This window comes from Juglans regia, chromosome 14 (assembly GCF_001411555.2).
Source record: "Juglans regia cultivar Chandler chromosome 14, Walnut 2.0, whole genome shotgun sequence".
Classification (NCBI taxonomy): Eukaryota; Viridiplantae; Streptophyta; class Magnoliopsida; order Fagales; family Juglandaceae; genus Juglans; species Juglans regia.
The window spans coordinates 26,431,440-26,458,032 of NC_049914.1; the positions used below are offsets into that span (position 1 = coordinate 26,431,440).

Genomic DNA, 26,593 nt, shown 5'->3' on the forward strand with positions numbered 1-26,593 from the left:
ACGAAGAAACCATTAGGAAGTAGAGAATAAAACAGTTAGAAGTGAGATTTTAGGAGTAGTGTTAGATTAGGCAGACCGTTGTTAGAGTAGAGAGTGTTTTTATTTTTTTAAATAAGGCTCAGGCGAAGAGAGGGAGCACCGTAACACAGTTGATGACTAATGGATCAACTGTTGTTGCCGAGCTTTCCTCCTTCACCTGTAGCTTCCAGAGAGTGTTTTTATTTTTTTAAATAAAACTCAGGTGAAGAGAAGGAGTACGGTAACGCTGTTGGATCAACCGTTGTTGCCAAGCTTTCCTCCTTCACCTGTAGCCTCCATTTTCAGCTTTATTTTTATTTTATTTCAGTTTAAGTTATGATGAATTATTGCATGTTTACTTTAAGTCCAGCTCATTTAAATTGAAGTTATTTACTTTCCTTGAACTTTTAATTCTCGCTCATTTAAATTTAAATTTATGTTATTTAATTTTCATGCACTTTAAATTCCTGATATTTAAATTTATGTCATTTAATTTTCTTGCACTTTAAATTCCCGCTATTTAATTTTTTGTCATTTAATTTTCTTGCACTTTTAATTTATACATTTTAAATTAATGTCATTTATTTTTCTTGCTTCTTTAAATTTCAGTTTATTAATTCCGGCAATTTTAATTTACTGTCTTGCATTTTAATTTCTTACTTTTCATCGCTGCACTCAAATCCAACGAACATGAATCTGATTCATGACCAGTAAATTTTTCTTTTTCATTGCACTCCTCCATTCATTGTACATATCATTACTTTTATTTTTATTTTCTCATTGTAAATATTTTCATCATTTTACACGAGTTTGATTTTTAAGCACTTTCTCTAAGGAGATAATTTAAGAATTTATTCCTAATTATTACGCAACACTCTTTTGAACTTAGGATAGCCTTTGTGCTGCTTATTTTTTAGTGAGTCACAATGTCACTTGTCTTCATATATATTATTTTTCCAAGCTGTGTTTGCAAACAAGGCATCTTGTGTTTCTTTTAATCAGCATCGTGTCAAAAAATGTGTTTACTTGTCATCCCTAAGGAGAGAGGAAGTGTTTATATATAGAAATATTTAACATGAAAATAGTTAAGCACTACGGGGTTTCAAAGGCCTTTGGTTTATTACACATTCTTCTTTATTTAATACCTGGGCTGCACATGTGAAGGGTGCTGTTATGTAGTAAGTGACCACTGGTTTGGGTGTAAGTGGAAGCTTTAAATCTGCATTGGCACTTTTAGGAAACTGGGTTAAGACAAGATGGCACCAAGTGGAAGAGGAAGAAGGCACGATTGCGGTGGAGCCACAACACGAGCAGGGCTTGCATCAAATAGTCACCACAACTTGGTCCAAAACTCGATTCATGGACTCTTAGAGATGAGTATACAGGTAGCTCTGATGACTCAATGCAGCCACTAGACATTGTGGTCGAAACAGAGTTTGTTAATCCAAACATAGCTGCACATACAAGTCGTGATGAGAATGATAACTTATATATGGTGCTAAATTTTTATGTTAACTCAATTGTTATTTATTTAATGTTTTTAATGGCATAACAACATACAAATCCCCTACACTAATAAGACTGAATAATGTTACAGTGGTGGATCGAGTCTCGGTGCAAATACCCTCTACGCTGGTCCAGGCTATGAATAAATGTGGTCACAGGCCTGCAAAGTGCACCGAGTTTGAAAAACTTCAAAAGCATGCTGTGAGAACGCCACCATGTTTACCACAAGGGTGACATGATCTTCAAGCGTCATGCTGATATGAGCTATACTCGTTGGACTGATGTACCGATGGTTGAGAAAGATGAGCTTATAGACCGTGTCCGGGTAACCTGGCAAATACATCTATCTTGTTTAAATCAAGTTTACAATATTTCATCAGTATGATGGCTAATCACATACATGTTTAAGCTAATTTCATCTTCGATTGGGAAATGAAGAATCGTAAAAAAAATATTATGGAAACAACTCCAAAAGCGTTTCAATGCTTTCCACCATTAATTGCACAAGAAGTATTTGGGGTATGCAACTCATGAAGAAGCATTGGCCAATAGTGGGTCTATTATGGTAGACCCATTGGTTTGGGTTAAGTTGTGTGGGCGATGGGGAAGCGACGCATTCAAGGTATTGGGTGTCAAATATTTTCTCCATTAATTTCCATTTTTTTACCATTTCTTGTTCAAAGCCTAGCCGAAATTAACTATATGCATATTGCAGAAATTGTCAAAGTAAAATCATCATTTGTGAGGATACTAGAGGAAAAGGTTCTTGCTACCTATAGTTGATTACCATACTGCAGTTGTTGTCAATTTCAAATTAAGCTCAATTTCTTTTAATAATCAACATATAATTTTGAGGACCAGATTCGTATATAACTTGTTATCAATTAATGATGCAATATGGGTAACACTTTTGCTTGATCATGCAGTGTTCCATGACATCCAACTTGGTTGAGTTCTACAAAGATGTCTGCTGGTCTAACAAGAAGGGAAAGTTTATGACAGAAGAAGCTAAAGAGATTTATGTGAGACAACTATAGGCTACCTTGGATTTTATTTGTTTCAGCATTTTATCTAAGCTAGTTAACTTGATGCCAACAATATATAGAAACAGGTAATGAAATTATTGATTTAATATGCTTGTGTAGAAATCCATGGTTGGAAAGTTCAATGATATAGAGCCAGAGCAGCAGACCACATATGCAACAAGATCTGTGTTTAGGGAGGTATTAGGTGCACTAGTAGGGTATGCTAAAGGATTAAAGGAGATGGTAATACCGAAGATTGCTCGGGTAACTGAGCATGAATGCAATAAGCAATACGCTGAAGCAATGGGAAGACATAAAAAGGAGGCTGAGCATTAAAAGGAAAAATATGATGAGTTCAGTGGGCATGTGAGGGTACTTTTGGAGAGACAACTTCAGTTTGACAAATTCATGAACACATACCAGTCCGAGAGGCAATCCCAAGGAGAGTCTCCTAGAGAGACTCAGGGAGCTGCCTAGGAACATGTGGCGCCCCCAATCCCCCTTATATAAATACACGGGGATCGAGACACCGGATGGTGACAACACGGTCACGCATCCCAACGAAATATGCCCAAGTGTGTGCAACACACAAAAGTGCACAACAAAATTCGCAGTGGATAATATTATAAGTCAACTAAGTACCCGAAATTTAAATACAAGTATCCAAAATAATTTATCTTTAAAAATTTATACAGTCATCCCAAATATATTACAAAAGATAAATATATAAAAGACTAGGATAATAATATTGATGCACGAGAGCAATCCCAGATCGCTCTCCCCATGGAGCCAAAGCCTAAGACTCATCATCCTCATCTGCATCAAAAGCTGTGATACCATAAAATGGTACCGTAGGTAAGTATAACCCAAAATAACAACGTAATATAAATGCATTAAATACGACCAACATGCATGCATAAAAAGAATATACATTTATCTCAAAAACATCGTTTTCCCCGAAAACGATTAATTTCAACACACGCCAAAATCTCATTCGGCCCAAAATATCCGTAAAATACTTTTCCAGAAAAGGATTTACGCAGAACCCAACCATTTATCGGACACTGTAGGCGGGACTCACAGGCGGGACTCTACCACCATCCCTGCTTACCACCATCCCTACTGCGTGCACCGTAGGCGGGAATCACAGGCGGGACTCTACCACCGTCCCTGCTTACCACCATCCCTACAGGTCATTTCCACACAACGGATGCATAACAGAGCACTGTAGGTGGGAATCACAGGTGGGACTCTACCACCGTCCCTGCTTACCACCATCTCTATTGCATGCACCGTAGGCGGGAATCACTGGCGGGACACAACCACCATCCCTGTTTACCACCATCCCTACTGCATGCACCATAGGCGGGAATCGCAGGCGGGACTTTACCACCGTCCCTGCTTACCACCATCCCTACAGTCTCTTTCCTTTTTTTCTCAAATCAATCAATCTAAACAAATCCAATTTCTCACACATGAAATCATAACTTTTCCAAATCACACATGCACATGAATGCAATACATGAAAACTCAGTTTTCTTTACAAACATGATCATGCATGAAATATTGATATGTACATGTACCAACACTGATCCATAACAATCAACAACCACTAACTAACTCAATCAAGCAACCAAACAACTCCAATCACAATTCCATCCGACCCCCGAACTCCTCGGACTCAGTCCGGCATGTCAAACAAATACAGTGTAATATGTTAGTGCAAAAATACATTTAAATTACGAAAGTTCTTTGGAGAAATACTTATAATGCAATATTGCAATTTCTAAAGGATCACGGGTGCGCACGAAGTGGAAAAACAGCCGCCGAACAGTGTAAAATACACTGTGGCCATGGGTCACAGATACCCACTTTTCAACGATGACAAACGAAGACCCAAAAATGATAGAGTAGGGCCTAGAGAGGTTGGTGAAGCCAATAGTGGTGGTGGTTTGCCGTGGGTGGCGGCGCAAGGGGTGGTTTTAGGCCAAAAATGTACAAATCAGAAATGGACTTGGTGGGGCTTCACCGGTGATGGATCGGAGCTGGGGTTGGGTCCATTGGGTTTCCAAGAGGTTGGGGATAAAGTGGTAGGAAGATGGTGGCCGGTGGTGGCGCGACGGAGGCGCGCGAGCTCAAAGAACGCCGAGGCTTCGTGGGACTTGTGGGGGCTACCGGCGAGAGGGGAAGAGAATGGGCCGGGCGGTGTCGCACACGGCGGCACGACGGCGGCGCTACGGGCGGACGAAGAACAACAGCGGAAGGGAGAAAGAGAGGGTCCGTAGCGCACGCGGGAAGAGAGAGGGAGAGGAGAGAAAAAGAAAAGAAAAAGAAAAGAAAAAGAAAAGAAAAGAAAAGAAAAGAGAAAAAGAAAAATGGAGGGAAAAAAATGAGGTCTAGTCCTCACATCTTGGGTCACAAAATGATCCAACGGCAACGATTTTAAAACAGCAATTCAGTTAAAATAATTTAAACGTAATGATACAATGAAAATAAAATAATTAAATCCCACAATCAATTAATTTAAAAGAAGAACAATTTAAATGTACAACAATAAATAAACATTAAGAAAACATAACAATTTAATTCTCACAATTTAAAGATCATAAAAATAACCCATTTAAAATATCCGATAATTTTAAAACAAGAGAATAAATTTTTGAATAATTAATAATAAATCCTTCAATAAAAATACACTAAAATACGGGGTGTTACAGAACATACTTTGAGAAGCCACTTTTTTGTACATTCTACCTTTTTGAGATGAGTAAGTATATGGCCAGCCGTGGTCTGCCACATTACTAAAGTATTTTGTTAGTAGTAAGGGGTGTTCTGCCACATTACTAAAGTATTTTGTTAGTATTGTGTTACAATTGGGCTTTGTGGTATTCTGGAGGATACTTTTGGCTCATGAAGGATCTCAGAGAGCTGCCAAACTGGTTGGGGGATTCTCAGTGTGGATGGATAGGTAATTTCTTTCTAAGTCACAATGCTTTTTCCATTTCATCAACAACTTCTTTTTGGGTTATACTGAAATGTCATATAAATTTGACTGTGTTGAATCAGTGTAGTATTCTGTTTTCATAATATAGATACACAGGAAGGGGTAAACTCTTATTAAAAACATGATGGTCAGTACCCATGTATTTTGAACTAAGTAGGCTACTTCAGTACTCCTAGTAAAGTTACACAACTTGTATTATAAACTCCACTTATATTCAATTGGAGTAACATAGCAGATTGATCTATTCTGTCAATGCTGGTGGGATAGAAAATTTTGGGTTGAATGCTTTTCAACATGATCTATTAGTCACTAGTTTAGCTTCTATTCTGATCCCAACCAGGATGCATTAAACCTCGACAGATGTTGTAGTACTTATAAACAAGTTCAGTTCAATAGTGGTGCTACTATATGATAGCATTAAAAAAAAAATACATGATTGTGGTGTTATTTATATGTATGGCAATTCTATTTATTTTATTAAGGAGTTGAGTATGATAGATGATATGTATGGTAGGTACCATTTTTTTTTTTATAGGACGTCTGACTTCATTTCATCACAATCAAAAGCTTACACAAGAGAATCAATCCAAAAGATATTAGTGATTACATCTGGGTATGAACCCCACCATAAACTAATCTCCTTAAACTAATCCAAAGTGCATGTGCTGCTGCATTGCAGCTTCTATTAGCATATTGGATTGCACAGGAGTTGAAGAGAGTTATCAGTTCCTTTGCTTCCTTTGTAATATTTCCAATTGCAGCCTTTGAAAATCCTAGTTTAGCAAATTCAGTGGTAACCAACAAAGAGTCACTCCCAATCACTAGATGTTGAATACCAAGGTGGATACTAAGCTGGAGGCCTCGCAAAATAGCCAAACGCTCTATCTCCATTGCATTTAAAGTAGCCTGCTCCTTCCTTGCTGTAGACATTAGAACAGCCCCCTTCGAGTCCCTTAAGATTGCTCCAAGTCCAGCAACATCTCCATTAGTAGAGAATGCTCCATCAACATTGAGTTTGAAAATGCCAGGAGGGGGAGCTTCCCATCTATAGTGATGCCTTCCAGCAGGTATATGGTTGTGTTTCAGTGCTTTGAAGGATCTCTGCATTTCCAAGATACTTTCCAATGTAGCCTCTGGACTCACATTCTTCTCTTCGAAAATCCTCATGTTTCTTCTATACCAACTGCTCCAACAGATAAAAAAAAACAGCTCAAAGGTTTCTTGGAAACTTTGCTGTAGGATTCTTAGGACACATCAAGAAACAATTCATCATTCTTGGTATGGAACATGTTGCCAATATCAAATGGAGTGAATGCTTCCTTATTGCTTGAGTTGTTCATGGCATTGCAGCTCATTCAGGTTACTTGCCAATTATATTACTTCCCAGTGCTTAAGCTAACAAGGCCAGACATAAACTGTTAAGATTTGAGGCCATATGGGTTGAGGATAAGGAGTGTGAGGATATCATTTCGAGACATTGGCAAGGGAGCTTTGAAGGAAGATCCATGGTTGATATAGCTGACAGATTGACTAGTTGCAGCAGGGGGTCAGAAAGATGGAACAAATTGAAATTTGGACATATACTTTTAAACATAAGGAGAGCTTGAGCCAACATTCAAAGACTGCAACTTGAGGATACTAGTAGGGTCTCAAAAGAGGCTTTGTTGGATGCTAGAAACAATCTCCAGTCACGGTTGGAGAGGTAGGAAATCCTTTGGAAGCTAAGAGCAAAGGCTCTGTGGCTTAAGGGAGGGGATAGAAACTCAAGGTTCTTCCACCACAAGGCTTCTCAGAGGAAAAGTAATAACAGAATCAACAGTTTGAAAGTTGAGGATGGGATATGGCAATACGATGAGAATAGAGACCATCCCATCTTGAGCTACTTTCAGTCCTTGTTTCAGTCTAAGCAACAAAGCAATAACTTGGATTTTTTGGATGGCCTAAATGGTAAAGTTACTAAAGAAATGAATGATGATTTACTAAAGGAATTTTCCAAAGAAGAAGTCCAGACAACTTTAGACCAAATGCATCCTACTAAGTCACCTGGACCAGATGGTATGAGCCCCAATTTTTTTTCCAACAATATTGGCACATAGTGGGGAATGATGTGACAAATGCTGTTGTACAAATCCTCATAACTGGTATCCTACCTCCCGCCCTCAATCACACTTTCATTACTTTAATTCCTAAGAAGAATAAGCCATAGAGGATTTATGAGTTTATGCCTATTAGTTTATGCAATGTGTTGTATAAATTAATATCCAAAGTTCTAGCAAATAGACTTAAAAATGTGCTTGATGTGATCATCTCTAGCTCTCAGTGTGCATTTGTCCCTAGTCGACTTATAACTGATAACATCCTTGTGGCTTATGAATTGATACATTTTCTGAGGAACAAGAGGAATGGTAAGGAAGGCTTTATGTCCATTAAGTTGAACATTAGTAAAGCATATTTTTGAATGGAATGGTCCTATCTAGCATCTGTTATGGAGAAAATGGGTTTTGTTGCTCAATGGATTGATTCGGTGATGATGTGTGTTAAATCTGTCTCTTTTTCAGTTTTGATAAATGGAGAGCCTAAAGGACCTATCATTCCCTCTAGAGGTATTAGACAAGGGGATCCTTTATCTCCATATTTGTTCCTCATATGCACTGAGGGGTTAATTTCTTTGCTCAAAAAAGTTGAGGGGAGAGGGGAAATCACAGGTGTAAAAGTGTGAAGAGGGGCTCCTAACATTTTTCATCTACATTTTGCTGATGATAGCCTATTGTTTGGCAAGACTATTGTGGATGAAAACTAGAGGATTCAAGATTGATTGGACTGTTATGAAGTAGCTTAAGGCCAAAAGATCAATAAAGAAAAGAAAAGTATTGTTTTTAGCAGTAATATGCACATTGCTAAACAAGTTGAGATACTTGAGCTTTGGGGGGTGCAGCACAGTCAACAGTTTGAAAAGTATTTAGGGCTTCCACCCTTGGTTGGGAGGTCCAAATACAAAGCTTTTTCTGATATTGAACATAAAGTCTGGAAAAAACTGCAGGGGTGGAAAGAAACTATGCTCTCAATTGGGGGAACAGAAATTCTGATTAAAGTTGTTGCACTGTCCGTCCCTACCTATTCCATGAGTTGCTTTAAACTACCTTCCACCTTGTGCACTTAGCTTGAACGATAGCTAAATTATGGTGGGGCCAGAAGAAGGATTATAATAAAATTCACTAGATGAGCTGATCTAAGATGTGTGAGACTAAACAGGCTGGGAGCAAAGTTGGAGAATTATGCAAAATACATCTTCTCTGCTGCATAAAGTCTTCAAAGCTAAATATTTCCCTAGGAACCAGCTTTTGGATGCTAAAATGGGATCCAACCTTTCTTTCTTGTGGAGAGGTATTTGGAACACTATACACAAGATGGCAGCTGGTTGTCAATGGAGGATTGGTGCTGGTCATGGAGTAAGGATTTGGAAAGGTCATTGGGTACCTGGGACGCCAAAATTGCCAACTATACAGAGTGAAGGTGGGGCTATGGCTCATGAGGAAGAAGCAATTGTGGACTCTTTATTGGATGGTATGTTTTCATCTAGTGTGGCCTCAAAAATTTTGAATATCGTGTTAAGTCATGGAGGGCTTGACCTGTTCTATTGGACTCAGGAAACACATGGTGACTATACTGTAAAGAGTGCCTATAGCCTGTTTCGATCTTTAACTCATTGTAAGCAATGTGGGGAATCTTGGAATGCTGCAATTTTGAAGAGGTTATGGAAAGAAATTTGGAAAGATGCAACTTCCCTCTAATGGGAAAATATATGCCTGGAAAGCTGTCAAAGAGATCATGCCTACTAGACATAATCTTAGGAAAAAACATTTTATGACTGAGGGAGAATGTATGGTCAATGGTGATGAAAGGGAAGATGTCTTGCATGCTTGAAATCACCACAAACAAGCCAAGGAACATCCCCATTTTCCTCCAGAGCTCAGAGAAAACTCCAAGTTTCTCCTCTTTTCTCAAATTTTTGATGACCATACAATCCAGACAATTTCCAATCAATCCCCCTCTCATCATCCTGAATTTCAGCATCAATATGATAGAAGGAAAAGCTCTTAATGGATAAATTTATTTCATTCTTCCAAAGTAGATCCAAACCCCCACTTCTTCCTTCACAGGCCACTGCAAAACAACAGTCAAAAACCCATTGTAGCACATACACATTCCATATGAAGAGTAGTCATCTTAGTTTCTTGTAAAAACACCACACTAGGACCTTCCCTCATGATCAAGTCATGAAATGCTCTAACTCCTCGTGGGTTCCCAAACCCATGGGAGTTCCAGGTTTAGGCTTTCATTGGCGTCGGCAGGGCTGCATTGCAGCCTCCACCGTTGGATATAAATTGGTTGTAATACCATCCCCATCCTCCTTCAAACTACACCTCCCACGCTTCGAAGCCTTAGAAGGCTGTAGAGTGGCCTTCCTCTTCCCTTTTTTCAAACTGCTGTAGAGTGCTATATGTTAGATTTAAAAGCAAAAGAGGGTAGGCTCTAGTCCATTTCCTACAAGGCCTTCCCCACTTGGGACTAGACGAATGGTCTACCGAGCCCTCTCTCTCAATGAGGCTAAGTCTAGCTGCTTTGATTAACTTCCCATGTAGGATCTCAGTAGTCCCCTCCCTCAAGACTAATGACAACACAACCCTTTCAGTCCTAAACTGATGTTGCTCAGGGTCCCTTGGGAAGTTAGTATCCTCCTGTATCAGAGCGTAACTCGACATGAGGTGTAACTCCTCATACCCCTCACTATTTGGCCCATCCTTGTGAGGTAACTGTTCTTTACTCCCATCTCTAGACCCGTCAGCAGCTACGTTGGTCGTAGAGTTAACTTTCGAAGCGATCTCCGCTCTGTCCTCCTCGAGACTCTCCTTTTGCTTAGTTATTTTCGAGGAGATCACCTTTTCTACGAGGCTAGGTCCACGCCCCACAAAGTTCTCCGTAAAACTCGCTTGTTGTCGATCACCTAACACAACTCAGTCAACCTTGCCGCAACCCCCATCACCTGCTCCTCCCTGCGCAGGAACCCCAGCTGTGGCCATCACATTTTTCAGGGCTGCCTTATAGGGGTTTGTGGGTGTACTGGGATATTTTCCTTCATCTTCCATCTAGTGCGTCGAACACCAAATCCAGAGGCTCTCAGCCATGCACCGTAAGGAAAGACATCACCTTCAGAGTATTTTTATGACTGGCATTCCTTCTCTGCATGGCCAAGGAGACCACATCCATAACATAAGTTTGGAAGTTTTTTGTAGGAGAATCAGACCCAAGATGTTTTGCCTGCATTAATGGAAATTTTTGTGCCTCATAGTAATGGCTCAAGAACATTTACAGCAACTCGAACTCGCATATACTCCCCCTATGCCATTTCACCCTCATCCAAGTCGACCTCTTCTACCTTGCCAATTTTGTTCCCCATGAAGCACCCTACATATTTATTCTGCACCATGAGAGGCAGATCATGAATCGGGATCCATAATAACGCATTTGTGAGTTGAATTTGTTGCACCTGTTGGCAGCCGTCAACCTCCTTCACCAACACAAGTTGGTTATCAAAAAAACCAGGGACCCTATCTGATTACCCGATCCTTGTCTCTGCGATCATCGAACTCAACAAGGAACAACACTACGCTTAGCTCTCGAAATCGAGTTTGCAGTTCCGATCGTGAAGCTTTCTCATAGTAGTTTTGAATATTTTCTTGTTGTAATGCTTTTCTGTTAACAACTTCAATATCAAGCACTTGCCTCCACTGAGAATAGCATCTTCCGACTTTTTCGATTCTACCACCACCTCTTTTGTTTCCTTCTCTGTTAACGTTAGTCGTGTATACAACTCATTCAAGTTTTCTTCCACTGATCTTGATCAAGAGAGATCAAGACTTCAGAAGAAACACAAGAAAATTGCACTAGGGGCAATAGGGTCGCCTCTACCTAGAGAGAAATATATGTATGACAAGTACTTAAATTTAAGGTAATAATGAAATAGGCCCAAATCATGAATTTTCTGGTGGTGTGTGTAGTATGGGATTGGTATATACACTATGAAGCATGTCATTTTCTGGCAGCATGATAGTTAATTTTGATGTTGAGCAAAGGGATTGGTTGTCAATTATTGGTTGATGCCTTGGTGAAAAGCTGCTACACTCACTAGCTTTGTTATTGTTGTTTCAAGTGGATCAATGAATGGAGTATTGATATTTGTGTTGACGTTGGGCTTATGGGCCAAATTCTCTTACTAGAACAACACTAAAGGATCAATATGGTAGTGATTGGTAGGGAAAGTTCCCTGTGAACAACTGATGTGTGAAGGATGTACCTGCCAAATGGATGTTGCCCATATAACTGTTAGCTAAGTGTGGTAAGTAGGATGTATAAATTTCCAGATTCAGTGGGGAATAATACATATATACAATATCATCTTGTATAATTATTGGACAACTAGGTAAACTGTTTGAAGATATTGTATGATCTATTACTCTGATGTTGAACACTCAAATATATGAGTTGAATAATTTCCAGATAGTAATTTCCCAGATTTAATAGTGTTTCATTGGCTACAATTTTTACATCTACAACATATATATAGGAAAATTCTATACACCATACTATCATCACACTTTCATCCCACTAAATATGATGTGACACATTTATTACTATTAAATGATAATTTATTATATGCTTCTTTATCATCTAATGGTGATGAATATACCATAACTACTTAGTATGATCAAAATAGGATGAAAGTATGATTTATACCATTATTCATATATATATTATATATATATATGGATATCGAATATATATAACAATGAAATTTGAGAAATTGTGACATGTACAGATTGAAACCCAGATTTCTTTATAAGTCTTAGGTTGATTGGAAAATTGTGGGATTTGATTGTGCATCCAAAAATTGGAATAATATTAAGCACTTAAATTGGGGTAATATTGAAAAGAATCCAGATTTTAGATAGGCACCATGAATGGTTATACGGCGAATTAACCAAGCTTTTCATCAATTCGAATTCTTCTTATACCAATCAATTGGCCTCATTGCTGGCACTTGAGTTCATGGATTGGAAAGTTTAATTGCAGCGCTTTTACAATTCCTTGCAATTAGATACACAATTCAAGGTCCTTTGCAACATCTAAGACTCGCTCCAATTACGTTGCTATACCATCGAATACTCAAGGTTGACACAAATATTTCTTTTCCGTCGCCAAACGAAATCATTGCTAATCATATACCGGTGATTACTAAATGGACACCAAAATATTTTGCAGCGTTTAATCTATACCAATGCTGACGCTTTTCTGTCATCTTCATGGCTTTATTGCGACGACGACTAAGCGCCTAAAAAACTCAATGGTTTGTGGCAGATTTGTCTCTCGTTGGGAAAAAGCGATATGTAATTGCAGCGGCTAAAATTCTTTCAGCAGTGAGAAAAATTTACGATAGAAAAAGGCATTCCCAACCATTTATGTCGTAATTTGATTGGACTAATTACGGTGAAAAAGTAACTTGTTCCGACAAATTTTTGTGCGTCGCTAATAAATACTTGTTGTGATAATATATGGATTTTGCTACAAAAAAATCAATTAGGGCGCTTCTTTCGCAACCAACCAGTAGCGATATGAGACAGGCTGCAAATGGATATTTGCGGCGATTATGGGTGGTTTTTGCAGCAAATTAGTGCGCTGAAAAAAACCTATTTTCTTGTAGTATAATCATCCACGCATGTAGAGGCAATCAACAGTGACATCGCTTGTTCACTCCGGCAAACATTAAGTTGGGTTTTCAATGCTTTATTGCGGAGTGGATCCAACAACTTAATTGGGATTGTCGTGCCAAACAATTCTTCGAGCATCAAGCTTGTTCAATGAGGAAACACCTGATGTGACCTCCATGAAATTAAAGAGAGACGAGGATAAGGATGAAGGGAAGATAGAAAGTAAGGTTGCCAAAGTATTAGAGAGTGAGAAAGAAAAGACAAGAAAGCAAAAGAGAAGACAACGGAAGTTAAAGAGGATGAGCCTAAAAACTCATACCATCAATTATCCTGTATGTGAGACGAAATTAGTTGGAAGGATTGTTGTCTTCTAGGTTGCAATTAGGATGAATAGAGTGATCTTCTAGATACTCAAGAGTCTGTTAAGGGAAGTCTTCTCCTTATCAAGTGTATTTATTTATAATAGTCAATTGTTAACTTAGGATGAACAGCGGTAAATACAATTTTCGTTCATCCTAAGTTAAAAGTTTTTTTTAATAGTCAATTGCTGCTATGAGGGAAATAAGAACTCACGGATGAGAAGTGAAACTACTTGTTTCTTGATAGGTAATGCAAGGTTAATTTAATAGACTTGGCAGATAGGTCTCCATTAGATGAAGGCAAGTAGGATGTTTGATTTCCCCCAAATGAATTAAAAAATTCTTGAATAGAACTTCTCACATGCTTGGGAAGTCAAATAATTATCGGTGAACATGCAAACCCCAGAGGCTATAATGTATAAGATCAATTTCTCAAAGACTGAATATTTGATTAAGGAATAACCAGTCAAATTAAGAATATTGTAATATATAAACCTCAGCATATATATCACATATGATAAATGCAAAGACAACAAAAATCGAAACGACAGAAACCCTAAAAGAGATTCTTTTTGATATATGAATAGATGTTTTCTTAACAATTAATGCAAGATCATACAACCAGTGGCGGACCCACATTATACTTAGGGGGGCAAAACATAAAATACCCCCTAAATTTTATACATAATTCTACAAATATAGAAAATGACCCCTCGTAAAATTAACAATTTCCATATGTTCTCTAAAATTTTCTAAAATTTAAATAAACCTAGAAAGGCCTCTCTCCATTTTTTTTTTCTTTCTTATAGTCCTAAAATTTTGTTTAATTTCAATATATTATCTATTTTTAAGGATGTGCATGGCTTCTTCAAAATTAAAATTAAAACTAAGTTTAGGAGAAATAATAAACTTATTAATATGGATTGTAAAGTTTTTTGTTATATAATATTGGCCTTCTTAACATGGATCCCAAGTAAAAATACAAAAAACATTATTTATGATCGATGATCAATATGAAAAATAATTTGTAGTTAGGGGTGTACAAATAAATTGAATTACTAGTCCGGTTTTGGTTCTACGCCTTTTGCCCTTGAGCACCATATTTTGCCAAGTAGTCAGCAGGGGCGTTCCCTTCCCGAAATACATGTTGGATTAAGTGTTCTCCTTCAAGTCTCAAAATTTCCTTCCAGAATTCCTCAAGATACCACACTCCACACTTATCACTGTTAACCCATCGAACCACCATCAAAGAATTTGATTCCACTACCACTCTCAGGCTACTTTGTTCTTTACATAGCTTCAACCCAATTAAAATGGCTTTAATTTCTGTTGTAGTACTGCTACCAATTCCCAGATTTTCAGAGAATGCAAAGACAACATTACCTTACTCATCTCAGAGGAGTCCTCCTGCAACTGAAGCCCTTGGGTTATTCAAACTGCATCCATCCGTGTTTAGCTTGAGTTTTCCTTGTTGTGGCTTCATCCATCTAATCAATTGGATTTGTTTTTGTTTCACAGGGACAACTAAAATATTTAGTGCCTGCAACGTCTCTTGATCCCCAATTGCAAGTTTCCAAAATTTTGAAGACTCTTTCATTATTCTTCTTAGCCAGAACCAGACTGCATGCCAAACTTCTTCTTGCGTTTCTGCGTGACCTTCCATGCGTAACCTGCATCTCCTTAGCCAAAGTTTCCATGTTATAATAGTTGGAAGAGCTCCCAAAATTACCCCCATTTGGGAAGACCTAGATGCATGCCTAAACCACAACTTCATATTTTCTTTCCATGTGGTGTATTCCAGGAATGGGACACCGAATGCTTGTGCACATTTTCTCCATATCTGTTGGGTGAAATCTCCATCATAGAAGACATGGTTAATATCCTCATATCCTCCTCTAGTGCAACAATCGCACTTAGAGACCACTGTAATCCCAATCCTCCTAAGTCTGTTGTCCATGCTAATGCTATTGTTCCATGCTTTCCAGACCATAATTGACATCTTTTTTGGTAAGAACTCATGCCACACTCATGCCAACCATGGGGACTCAGGAGCCTTTACTCACAGGCAGTCCCATGCGTTCCTAATCGTGAATTGCCCATCTATGGCAGGGGTCCATATTAGCAAGTCCTTCCCCTCTCAAGGGTTCCCAAGTTCTTCAATGATGGCCTCTGTTTTTTCCACTCCCACCAACCTCTCCAGGAGGTAAATGTCTCGCTTGTTATTCAGTTTGCAATCACATATCTTTACTTGGGATATTCCAAGATCAGTAAAGAGTCTGCTAAAGGACCATCTCCAGCCCATGAATCGAGCCAAAATGAGACTTTGCCTTCACGCACTTTCCATTTTGCTTGCTCCAACACCTTCGGAATTTGCCTCATTACCATTCTCCAAAATCGAGTTCCTTTTGTTCTGTCAAAAAGAGATATACTATAAATCACTATAGTATTAGTTATACTAAATAATTATATATGCAAAATAGTTAGGATTTGAATATTGCCCGTGTGAGTTACTTGAGCCGTGGCCCCTGTGGGTAAAGTAAGAAACTGAGAGTAAGAGGTTATGTGGGTAGCATGTGGTAGAAATTTCATAGAAGCTACATGTGCCGAAGCACCCGTGTCAGTGGGGAGGCCAGGAATTACACTTGCAGTGGAAGGAGAAGATGCCCAAGATACTGCGTTGGCAGTGGCAGCAGCAGGCTTCTGTTTAGGCTTGGAAGTGTTCCAATGGGCTAGGTATCCAATAATCTCATAGCAGCTCTCAACCGGGTGACCTTCTTTGCCACAGTTGGAGCATTTCTTGCCATTTCGTGCTCTGTTGTGGACTTGATTGAAAGGGTGAGAAACAGCCGTGGCTGTATTGTCAGGTGTGGGTAAGAGAGGTAGATAAAGGTGGCGCTGTATCTCCTCTTGATGAACAGTAGCATATGCTTTGGCAATGGTGGTAGTGGATCCATAGCTAAAATTTGGCTCCTGATATTGTTGAAGGAATCATTAAGGCTCATGAGAAATTGGAATAAATGTTCTATGTTTTCCTTTGCTGAAGCATTTTCTCGAGCACTGCATGTGCAAGAAGTGGGTTCCTGTAAATTGTGCAATTCATCCCAGAGCCCCTTGATGGTGTTGTAGTAGGCTGTAACAGTCATGGAATCTTGACGGAGGTTGACAAGATCACGCTTGAGACGATACAACCGTGGATGATTGCTTTGAGAGAATTGGTGGTCTAAGTCTTTCCAAACTTCAAAAGGATTTTGACAGTAGATCAAACTTTGCCTTAGGGATTTGTCGATGGAATTGAGTAACCAAGAAAGGACCATGTCACAGCACCTCTCCCACAGTGTAGCTATGGACACATCTGCAGGTTTTGTTAAAGTGCCATCAACAAAAACAAATTTATTTTTGGCATTGAGAGCCATACGCATGGAACGTCGCCATGATGGGTAATTATCACCGGTGAGGAGTTCTGGAACCAGGGTTGCTCCAGGGTTGTCGGCAGCAGTGAGGAAATATGGGGATGTGAGGTCACTAATGAGTTGCGATGGAGTTTGGGTGGATGATGCAGCCATGGTGTTTGTGGAAATGTTTCAGAGATCCCAAAGAAAGAATTGCTCTGATGCCATGATAAGAAACGTAAAGACGGAGAGGAAATATGCACTTGGCTGTAAAATGATTTTATTGATCTTGTCTGCAATTACATAATATGTACACTATTTGTAAAAGGGAAAATGATGCTACAAATGGAAGGTAAAGCTACAAAATGCAATGTTGCTTGATTTATGCAATTGGTTTGATTTCTGCAATATCTTCATAATGTCAATAGCTTGATTTCTGCAATTATCTTCATAACGTCAATAGATAGTGAGATGAGATGGTTTTAGACAAAAGTTGAATAAAATATTGATAGAATATTATTTTTTAATATTATTATTTTGAAATTTAAAAAAATTGAATTATTCATTATATTTTGTGTGAAAATTTGAAAAAAAATTTCCCATCCAAACGTCGGTTAATTTGTAAAATTTCAACACACAAAAGATGTGAAAATTTGACAACCCACGCATAATCCGTAGAGCAATTTATTATTCTGCAAGCGTTTCAGCCAATTCAGAAAGAAAATTACATTATTAAAAAGTACAATATTCATTGAGAAGAGCTATATGCTCAATTTATTGATCTTAGACCACCCAGTTTGATAGGGACTGGTACTTCGTAATGCGAAAATCTTCATTTCTATTTCTTGAGGAAATTCTTGAACCAAAATGCTGAAAGTTTAGGATATCTTTTCAATCCGTTCTCATAGTCGATAAAGTGGATGCCAAATCGAATCGTATAACCAGAAAACCATTCAAAATCGTCCAAGAATGTCCAAGCAAAGTATCCCCTTACTTTCACGCCCTCCCTATTCCAAGGAAAAAAAAATGAATTAAAGGTCATAGATCATACATAGAGAGAGAGAGACAGAGAGAGAGAGAGTTGTATGAATTAAGCACTTACCCAATAGCCTTATGAACCTGCACAAGGTGCTTATAATGATACTCAATTCTGGGGGTGTCCATAAGAGCTTCCTCTAGAGGTATTGAGGCATTATTGACCTCATCGGTTCCTAATAAAAGATTACAGTTTAGCTTAATTAGATAATTAAATGGGACATACAAGAATTCACCATCGACTTTATGCAACAATAATTGAAAAAGGTTGAGAAAATTACCATTCTCAGTGATGTAAATTTCTGGATCACCGTACTTGGTTTTTGTGTAGACAAGAAGACCGTAAATTCCTTCAGGATAGACATAGAGCCAACTTGAACCAGCCTGAGATTTATAGAAAATAACTGATCACTACATAAAAATTTGCCCAAGACTGTTTTCGTTTGTCATCATGTACTGTTGGTACAGATGACAACGTTTGTGAGATCCAATATCATCCATTTGGAATCTTATACAATGAAAAATATATATTTACTTATAATTCATATACCTGTGGACCAATGAGGACCCCGTCGCGCGAACCTGCCATGCACAGCCAATCAAAAAAAGATGTAGTTAATATTCGATACATGATAAGATATACATATCGATCAATGCTAGCTAGCTTTTCGAGTGTTGAATTCGTATGTACCTGTTTTTTCAACCCGAGGATCTGTTAAGTAGCTTTTGTTCAGAGAGTTATCTTCAGGTTTATCAGCAACATAATTGGTAGTATAGTAGTTTAATCCGATAAAGTCGTATGATCCGATCAACAGCTCCGATTCATTTACGCTGAATCTGGGTAATCGCTTTTCACCTACAAGCGTACGCATGCTGAGGGGATAGCGACCCTTTGTTAAGGGTTCCATGTACCTGCAACAAAATATAAAACCATCCACAAATTGAGATCAGGATATGAATTGCGATGTAATCGTCCTATAATTTAAAAACAAAAACAGGTGTGAACAGGGAAAAAAACTAATTAAAGAAATACATACCATCCGAACCTAAAATCAACGTCACGTAACGCGGCAGCACGGTCTTTCTCCGATTGAGAATATGGCACCACCCAATCGCAATCAAGTGTTATCCCTATAACACCTTTTTGCTCTGCCTGAACATAGTGAACGTGATTTGGTTAATCAAGCCATGGCTATTGATCTAGTTTAAGTCAACACAAAAGTCCGTACGACGAAGGCATATATGATATTTTGTTGGTGTAAACTTCAACTTTGGTAAATATAAAATAGTATTGGAACCTGATATTTGGTCTTATACAAGTTTGCGGTAGCTGAATGAGCAAGAAGCAGATTGTGGGTGACGGTATATGGCTCCGTCGCTGAATCCCCACCGGTGCAATTCAAATTTTGCCAGCTCGAACATCTAAAAGGTGCTAAAACCCCTGCTGCATATCCACCATTGGTGAACATATGAGGCTCGTTTAGGGTGGTCCAATGCTTTACCCTATCACCAAACTCCTTGAAGCAAAGCTCTGCGAAGTCCTTGAAGTCTTCCCTAAAAATTACGTACGCATGGATGGATATATTAGAATTACCCATTTGTTTCTATATATGCAATGTTGGTGATACGGTCGTGACTTAGTCATCACTTACACAATGCTTTGACTTAAGAAACCGCCATACTCATCATCTAAGGCCATTGGGACGTGCCAGTGGAAGAGTGTCACATAGGGTGTAAGACCTGCATTTCAATAATTCTAAGTACCATTAATACATGATCAATGAATTACTTATGGGTCGACATGACCACCTCATTATTAGTATATGGTGATAGATTAATGTAGACGCCCGTGACCTTTGGCTAGGAGATCATTGATGACCTCGTTGTAGTGGTCGATTCCTTTCTGGTTCACACCATCACTAATCTTTCCGGCTGAAAATTGAACACAAACGAATAGTACTTGTGACTTATGATTATATATCAAATCGAAAGCTTTTAAAAAATAGACAATGAATATATATAGGCATCGGAAATTGATTGCTAGAGATATATCATTGATCCAGAAAAGCATGTAATTAATTACTTGGTATCAGTCTGGTCCATGCGATTGAGAATCTGTATGCATCTGCATTCATATCCTTCAGAAGCACAAAGTCCTCCTAAAATTTCCAAAAAGACATTTAATCTTTTATAATTATTTTTTGAGCATAAAAATGTTAGAAAAAAAGCATTTTCCTTTTTTTTTTCCAAGATAACGTTAGTCGATCAACATGTTCCACATGGTGTGCCCAGTAGTGGTACCACAACGATTAATTAAAAAATAAATTATTTTCAAATTACTTTCAAATATTGGAAAATGAATGTAACAAAAAGGCCACGTATGGTGATCTCGAAATGTCATAATGAAATTTTGTTTTAATTGGAAGAGAAAATGATATTTGGGTGATGCTATAGCTTTCGCTACATGTATTTTATTTAAATAATTTTTTATATGGATCACAAAGCTAGCTCATCATAATAGAATGGAAGCGGAACGAAAATGCTACCGAATTTAATTTTTTTCTTATGTGGTATATACCTTTTACTCCTCTTATTTATCCACAAAACGGGTTATAAAGAAAAGGATACGCGTACCTTGAAGCGATTATATTGATCATCAGCTACATCTCCATTACTGCCATCCAGTATTTTCTCTACAGTTTGAAACAAATCCAATTAATATTATTTAAGACTAAAGCACAAGCCTAACCACAAAGTTAGTTCGAAAATATTTTAATGATTAGTGGGTCATATATTATATATTTAGATGCTGAGGTGATTTCAGTTGACATGATCTAAGTTGATTTGTGTATATTAGTATTTTGTGGGTCTCATTAAAACGTGTTTGAAGTAAATAGGTTGATATACAGGTTTGAATGTATGCAGTAGATTAAGATAAGTTTAACTTTTTTATTGGAATTTGAAATAGTAGTGAGTCCTATCAATGATTGGTTTGGAATTGATTGATATAAGTTTGTGTTCCAATTATAGCCTTAGCATTTCACTTCGGAGATTAATCAGAGATTTGGATAGTGAGTTGAGATGAAATTTGAAAGTTGAATAAATATAGTTAAAATATATTTTTTAATATTATTATTGTTTTGAGATTTAAGAAAGTTGAATTATTTATTGTATTTTGTATGAAAATCTAGAAAAGTTATAATAATTAGATTAGATGAGATGAGAGGAGATGAATTAAAAGGTTTTTTATATACAAAACTCTCCCAAAATGTCAAATTGTTTTTTTTTCTTCTGGAAATAGCAGTACGTTCTTAGTTTTTCGTCTTCATGTCATCTGAAATAATAATTTTCTCATTTTTGAGACCATAGATATAGATAAACTTAGTTATTTTATATTCTCTAAAACAATCAAAGCTTCTTACGTAATATATATATATATATAGAGAGAGAGAGAGAGAGAGAGATCAGAGAATGAGAGAGAGAGAGATTAGAGACCTGGGTATTTGTGGACGTAATAATCCCACATACTCTCTCCTTTACCATCTTCCAACGGCGTTGCACCTTCATACTGGAATTCAAACATTTATTGGGGCATGCACGTATATGCATGACTTATTTTGTGAACGTAATAAAAATCAAAATATGTAAGATATAAACATGTATGTAGAAAACCTGGGGCTTACCTGATAGTCAGATGATCCTGCACCAAAAGTGAAACCTTCGGGAAAACTGGTCCTGTTGAGTGTAGAAATGCCGTAACTGGTAGTGATAGCTTCAGCATTGATGGTGTTGGCGAAAGAGGAAACAAGAACAAGAAGGCCTATGAGTATGCACCCTTTCATCGCCATAATGGGTTTTGGTGTGATTGTGGGTGTCACTAACTCGGCTTTTTATAGAGGAGAAGAGGCAAGCCAATTGGGTTTTTTCCTAGCTAGTTTGTTTTCATAATTCATTTTAACTTATGATATATTACTATTATACTATAAGAAAATATTTTATAAGTTATTATGCTTTCATTTAAAGTATTCTACTATTATAATATATATTATAATATTACATAGTAGATTACAGTATATATAATCTACTATAATAGTATATATATTATAATAATTTATATGAATATAAATATAGTATACATTTAATATATTTTTTAATAAACTTACAAACTTCCGTTCGAACGTGAAATAGTAACGGGCGAACGGTTTTATATTAACGTTCGAACATTTACTATTAATGTTCGAACGGTTATGCACGTATAAGTTATCGCAGGCAGCGATTTCTCTCACGCCGCCGTCCCCACCGTTTGAAAAAGCGAGAAAACGTTTGAACGCACTACATTCACCGCCATCTGCCGTCGTGATCTGCACATACGTCAAACATTTTCCCTCCCAACTAAAGGTATGTATTTTCAAACTCATTTTACCGTTTATTTTATAATTTTATGGTTTTATTTGTTTTTTTCGAAAAATTACATTTTTTCATTAATAATTACCGTAAAACATCATAAATCTATCGTAGGATGTTTAGAAATGAAGAGTACTTTGTTTTTTAGTCGAAGAAACCACGGAATCGATTAATTTTTGAGTATTTTCATGGCTGCTGAGTTGACTCAGCCATGGCCGAGTTAGATCTGTTTTACGTTCGAACGGTATTAACCAGTTAGTTCGAACGGGTAAACCTGTACGTTCGAACTTGATAGACCCGTTCGAACGTTATTAATTGTCCGTTCGACCATATATTTAGACGTTCGAACGCTAATTATTAAATTAAATCCATTAACATTTTATTAGCTTATTAAATTGTTTTCATCGTTTAATTGATTATATGTTCTATCAATTAATTTATTAAATTGCTATTAGTATATAATTTTGTAAATCTTTTAGTCGTAATTAGATTTTATCACTAATCTTGAATGTATATTTTATTTTTTAAATTGCAGGATCATAAATAATGTCTTATCGGGGCCGTAAACGTGGTAGATCAGGAGAACCTTCCATCCAAACAGTTCGAGAACGAACCGTTTTACTTGAGCGACAGGTAAAACTGTCTGATTTTGTCGCTCTTATATGGGAGGGTCATTCCCTCCCATCAGTATTCAATGATCGTGGTTGGGCACCAATCTTAGATCAGCGAGAAGAAGGAATGGAGCTCGTTTCCTTCATTGAAATCGTTACTGAGTTCTATAAAGAGCTCGGTGCTGCTAGCCCAGACGATGGAGGGGCATATAGGATCTGTGTCCGAGGAGCTCCTGTTATATTTTCAGCGGATGGACTCGCTGCATATCTGGGTATTCCTAGGCTTCTTGATGCCTATCCAAACCTCCCGCTTAGAGAGTCTGGTCCTTCAGGTGATGCAGCTATGTCTCAGGACGAAGGACTAGATTACACAGATGAGATAGATACACTTGCTGATCACGAGGTCAGAGACTTGATTGTTGGTCCAGATGCTCCAGTGTACAATGGCTCCAAGAGTATTAGGCAGGCAGATTTATCTTCTTTCTTCAAGATTATGAATTTCATCATTGCCAACAATATTGACCCATGGATCGAGCGAGATTTATGATACGGGTCGCTCGTGGCATCCCGATCAACCTCGTTGGTTATATATTTGAGAGGATCCGATCAGAGGCACGGTTTATTACGACAGATATACTGCCGTTTGGGATCCTCATCACTCGATTTTTGCTACATGCCGGGGTTGTGTCCGAACCTGCCGAGCGTTCCCAATTTCCGATGGCACCGATCAATAGCACCACCCTATCATGGAGCACGGGACACTCTAGATTTCGTTTTCGTGGAGCTGTTCCTGACAGGGCTGAGATTCAGAGAGATGGGCAGCCAGGAGATACTGGTGTCTCGGCTGGTGAGACATCTACACAGGCTGAGACATCACGCACATATATTCGCGAGGAGATGGCTGACATATTGCGTGCTGAGATCGGTGTACACACATCAGCAGTGATTGATGCAGTGCATACTGCCATGTCTGAGTTGCGTACAGAGATTATGGCTACCGTCTCTGGGTTACGTACAGAGGTTGATGAGTTACGTACAGCGATTAATGCCAATAATGCAACTCAGGTCACAGTTAGTACTCGACTGACACAAGTAGAGACACAATTAGCTGCAGTCGAGGATGTGTGTAGAGACCTCGCATCATAGTTTTTATCTTTTATTTATATTTTCTTTTGTTGTAATTATGAACAATATATATGGCATTTTGATAATTTGCTTTATTTGGTTGATTAATATGTATGTGATTGATAATATTTATTTACTAAATATCTTATTTAACGTAAAAGAAATCATTAAAATATTTTAAAATTAATTACATAAAATTAATTAATGAATTTGTATATATGATAGATATTTTTTATATTTTGAGTTTCGTACCGAGATTAATATTATACCTTCGAATGTATAAATGTGGTGCTTGAATATGTTCTAACTAAATATATTCCGTTCGAACGGTTTAGAAAGCTTCCTGCCAGGATTTGCCACCAAATATTTTCCGTTCGAACACAAAAAATTCTCGTTCGAACGTTTTTGAACTTTTCCCGCCATAATAAAGTAATTATCCGCCAAATTTTACTGTTCGAACGTATTTTTTCACGTTCGAACGGGAAAAATTTTTTGAGACGATTTAATTCGTCGCAGAAAAAAATGTTCGATCGGTTATTTTGACGTTCGAACGGTTTTCTAAATTCATCGATTTTTTGGGACGAAATTTAAAATTCGTTCCAAAAAATGACTTTTAGGGATGAAAAAAATTTCGTCCCTAAATAATTTCGTCCCAAAATCTCAAATTTGTTGTAGTGATCCCATTTAATTAATGGGTGACATGATAAGATACGACCGGTTTGCTTAAACTATTTAGTAATGAACTTTTATTCAGTTAACTTGGACATGACCCATTAAACCCGTTTCAGCTCATTTAGCTCACTTCAACCTATTTAACCTATTTCATATAAATGCATGGGTTGAGTTGATGACCCGTAGATTTATTTTTTTAATTCAATTAATATAATTTCATATGTAATACAATGATAACTATAAAAATAATTTACAATTACAATTGAATATATGATTAAATATTTTATTATCAAAATCTAATCTAGTAATATATAAGAAAACTATTATTTAAAAAAAAATAAAATTACATATCAACAAAAAGATTTTAATAGATATTCAAGATATAACAGAGTCAAATATTAATATTAATATCACATATTTCCAACAACAATAAAATACATATAAGGTTAAAGATTTATAAATTTTAAAAATAGAACTTATTCATGGCCGTATACCGGTTGATTGTGTGTTTCCGGGTTGACCCACAATTTATCCGTTTATTAGTCATGTCTTATCGGCTTAACCTATTTTGATCCAAACCAATTTATATCAAATTGAAACTTGTTTATTTTTCGTACTATAATTGTGTTGAATTCATGGTTTGTGTTATATAGTGTTACCCTAATTTTATAAATGTATGAGGCCTCATTATAGGAGATGATTGGACAAAGATATATTTTAATGTTTGGAAAACTTTGTATTTACATACATACATACATATATATATGTGTGTGTGTGTGTGTGTGTGTCATGTGTCTATATATAGATTCAAATTGATAGTTCCAATTTAACATACAAGAGATAATTAGGCTTTCGACCGCTCTCGAATGAAGGTCGACACTAATGTGGTCAGTGGAGGGACTCTCAATTTGGAATTATCGTAAGTGGTGCATGTTGTGTTTGTTTTTTTGGCTGCCTAAATGCAGAAAACTGGCTCTAATTATTTTTAGCCACTCGAGACACCTGTGTTTCCGCTGTCGTTATAGACTATAGTGTATGTGGGGATTCTGAATCATGTAATGCATAGATCACCGTCTATGTATAATTTCCTAGCTTCAGCATATATATATATATATATATGTTCAAATAAATGGTCCAGCTAGATAGCGCCTAATTGATTCCCTTGGAAATTTTAGACTTTTCCAGTATAATTAATGTGTATATAATGTATGGCTGATCATCAGCATGCTTGCATGCAGTATAATAAAAAGTCATATAAACTTATCCTCTAAACAAATTCTTTAGGAAAAAGGAAAAAGGAAAACGTGTTTTGGCCTGAGCTAGCTGGCTTTCCTGGCTTCTCTTCCGATCGAAAGATATAATGATATTCATCGCTACTCGATTGAAAGATGTAATTATATTAATATAAATACCTATATATATTATATGTGTATATATCATGTAAACCTAAACCTAGATTTTATAAAGGGAAAATACGTCCAGATCTATTTGTCTTTTCTTTCTTTCTAGGCACGTGTAGATCATTAGATAATGCCAATAAACAACTATGCATCGGTCCCGGCTGGCCTGGTAATTGTTGACTGGACGTTAGTCGATCAACGTGTTCCTGTGCCCAGTAGTACTGGTACCACAACGATTAATTAAAAGATAAATTATTTTCAAATATTGGAAAATGAATG

At 37.3% G+C, this 26,593-nt stretch overlaps 2 protein-coding genes across 3 annotated transcripts; one reads left to right on the top strand and one right to left on the bottom strand.

The window, feature by feature from the left end:
• The first annotated feature begins 916 nt into the window (after positions 1–916).
• Positions 917–3,116, top strand: LOC109018336. Its single transcript, XM_019000489.2, has 5 exons — positions 917–1,403; positions 1,616–2,146; positions 2,240–2,286; positions 2,451–2,546; positions 2,670–3,116. The coding sequence occupies exons 2-5, from the start codon at positions 2,125–2,127 to the stop codon at positions 2,883–2,885; spliced, it is 381 nt and encodes a 126-aa protein (XP_018856034.1). The 5' UTR covers positions 917–1,403; positions 1,616–2,124; the 3' UTR covers positions 2,886–3,116.
• A 14,597-nt stretch (positions 3,117–17,713) lies between these two features.
• Positions 17,714–22,035, bottom strand: LOC108999621 (beta-glucosidase 12-like). 2 transcript variants are annotated; one of them, XM_035685538.1, is made up of 13 exons: positions 21,786–22,035; positions 21,598–21,670; positions 20,737–20,795; positions 20,186–20,261; positions 19,957–20,034; positions 19,755–19,842; positions 19,401–19,656; positions 19,140–19,255; positions 18,794–19,014; positions 18,653–18,684; positions 18,384–18,486; positions 18,170–18,278; positions 17,714–18,074 (listed from the first exon to the last, which is right to left on the bottom strand). In XM_035685538.1, exons 1-13 carry the CDS (start codon positions 21,948–21,950, stop codon positions 17,906–17,908), a joined length of 1,545 nt encoding a protein of 514 aa, XP_035541431.1. In that variant the 5' UTR covers positions 21,951–22,035; the 3' UTR covers positions 17,714–17,905. The 2 variants fall into 2 exon arrangements, with proteins under 2 accessions (XP_035541431.1, XP_035541430.1); XM_035685537.1 differs by having other exon boundaries at positions 18,170–18,486; positions 21,786–21,978.
• Between the last annotated feature and the right edge of the window lie 4,558 nt (positions 22,036–26,593).

Coding starts and splice junctions, on each gene's coding strand:
- LOC109018336 (XM_019000489.2), top strand. CDS start 2,125: ATGGGGAAGCGACGCATTCAAG. Junction 2,147..2,239: donor GGGGAAGCGACGCATTCAAG/GTATTGGGTGTC, acceptor TGCATATTGCAG/AAATTGTCAAAGTAAAATCA. Junction 2,547..2,669: donor AAGAAGCTAAAGAGATTTAT/GTGAGACAACTA, acceptor ATGCTTGTGTAG/AAATCCATGGTTGGAAAGTT.
- LOC108999621 (XM_035685537.1), bottom strand. CDS start 21,950: ATGGCGATGAAAGGGTGCATACTCATAGGCCTTCTTGTTCTTGTTTCC. Junction 21,671..21,785: donor CAGGATCATCTGACTATCAG/GTAAGCCCCAGG, acceptor TTTGAATTCCAG/TATGAAGGTGCAACGCCGTT. Junction 19,657..19,754: donor TTCTTAAGTCAAAGCATTGT/GTAAGTGATGAC, acceptor CGTAATTTTTAG/GGAAGACTTCAAGGACTTCG.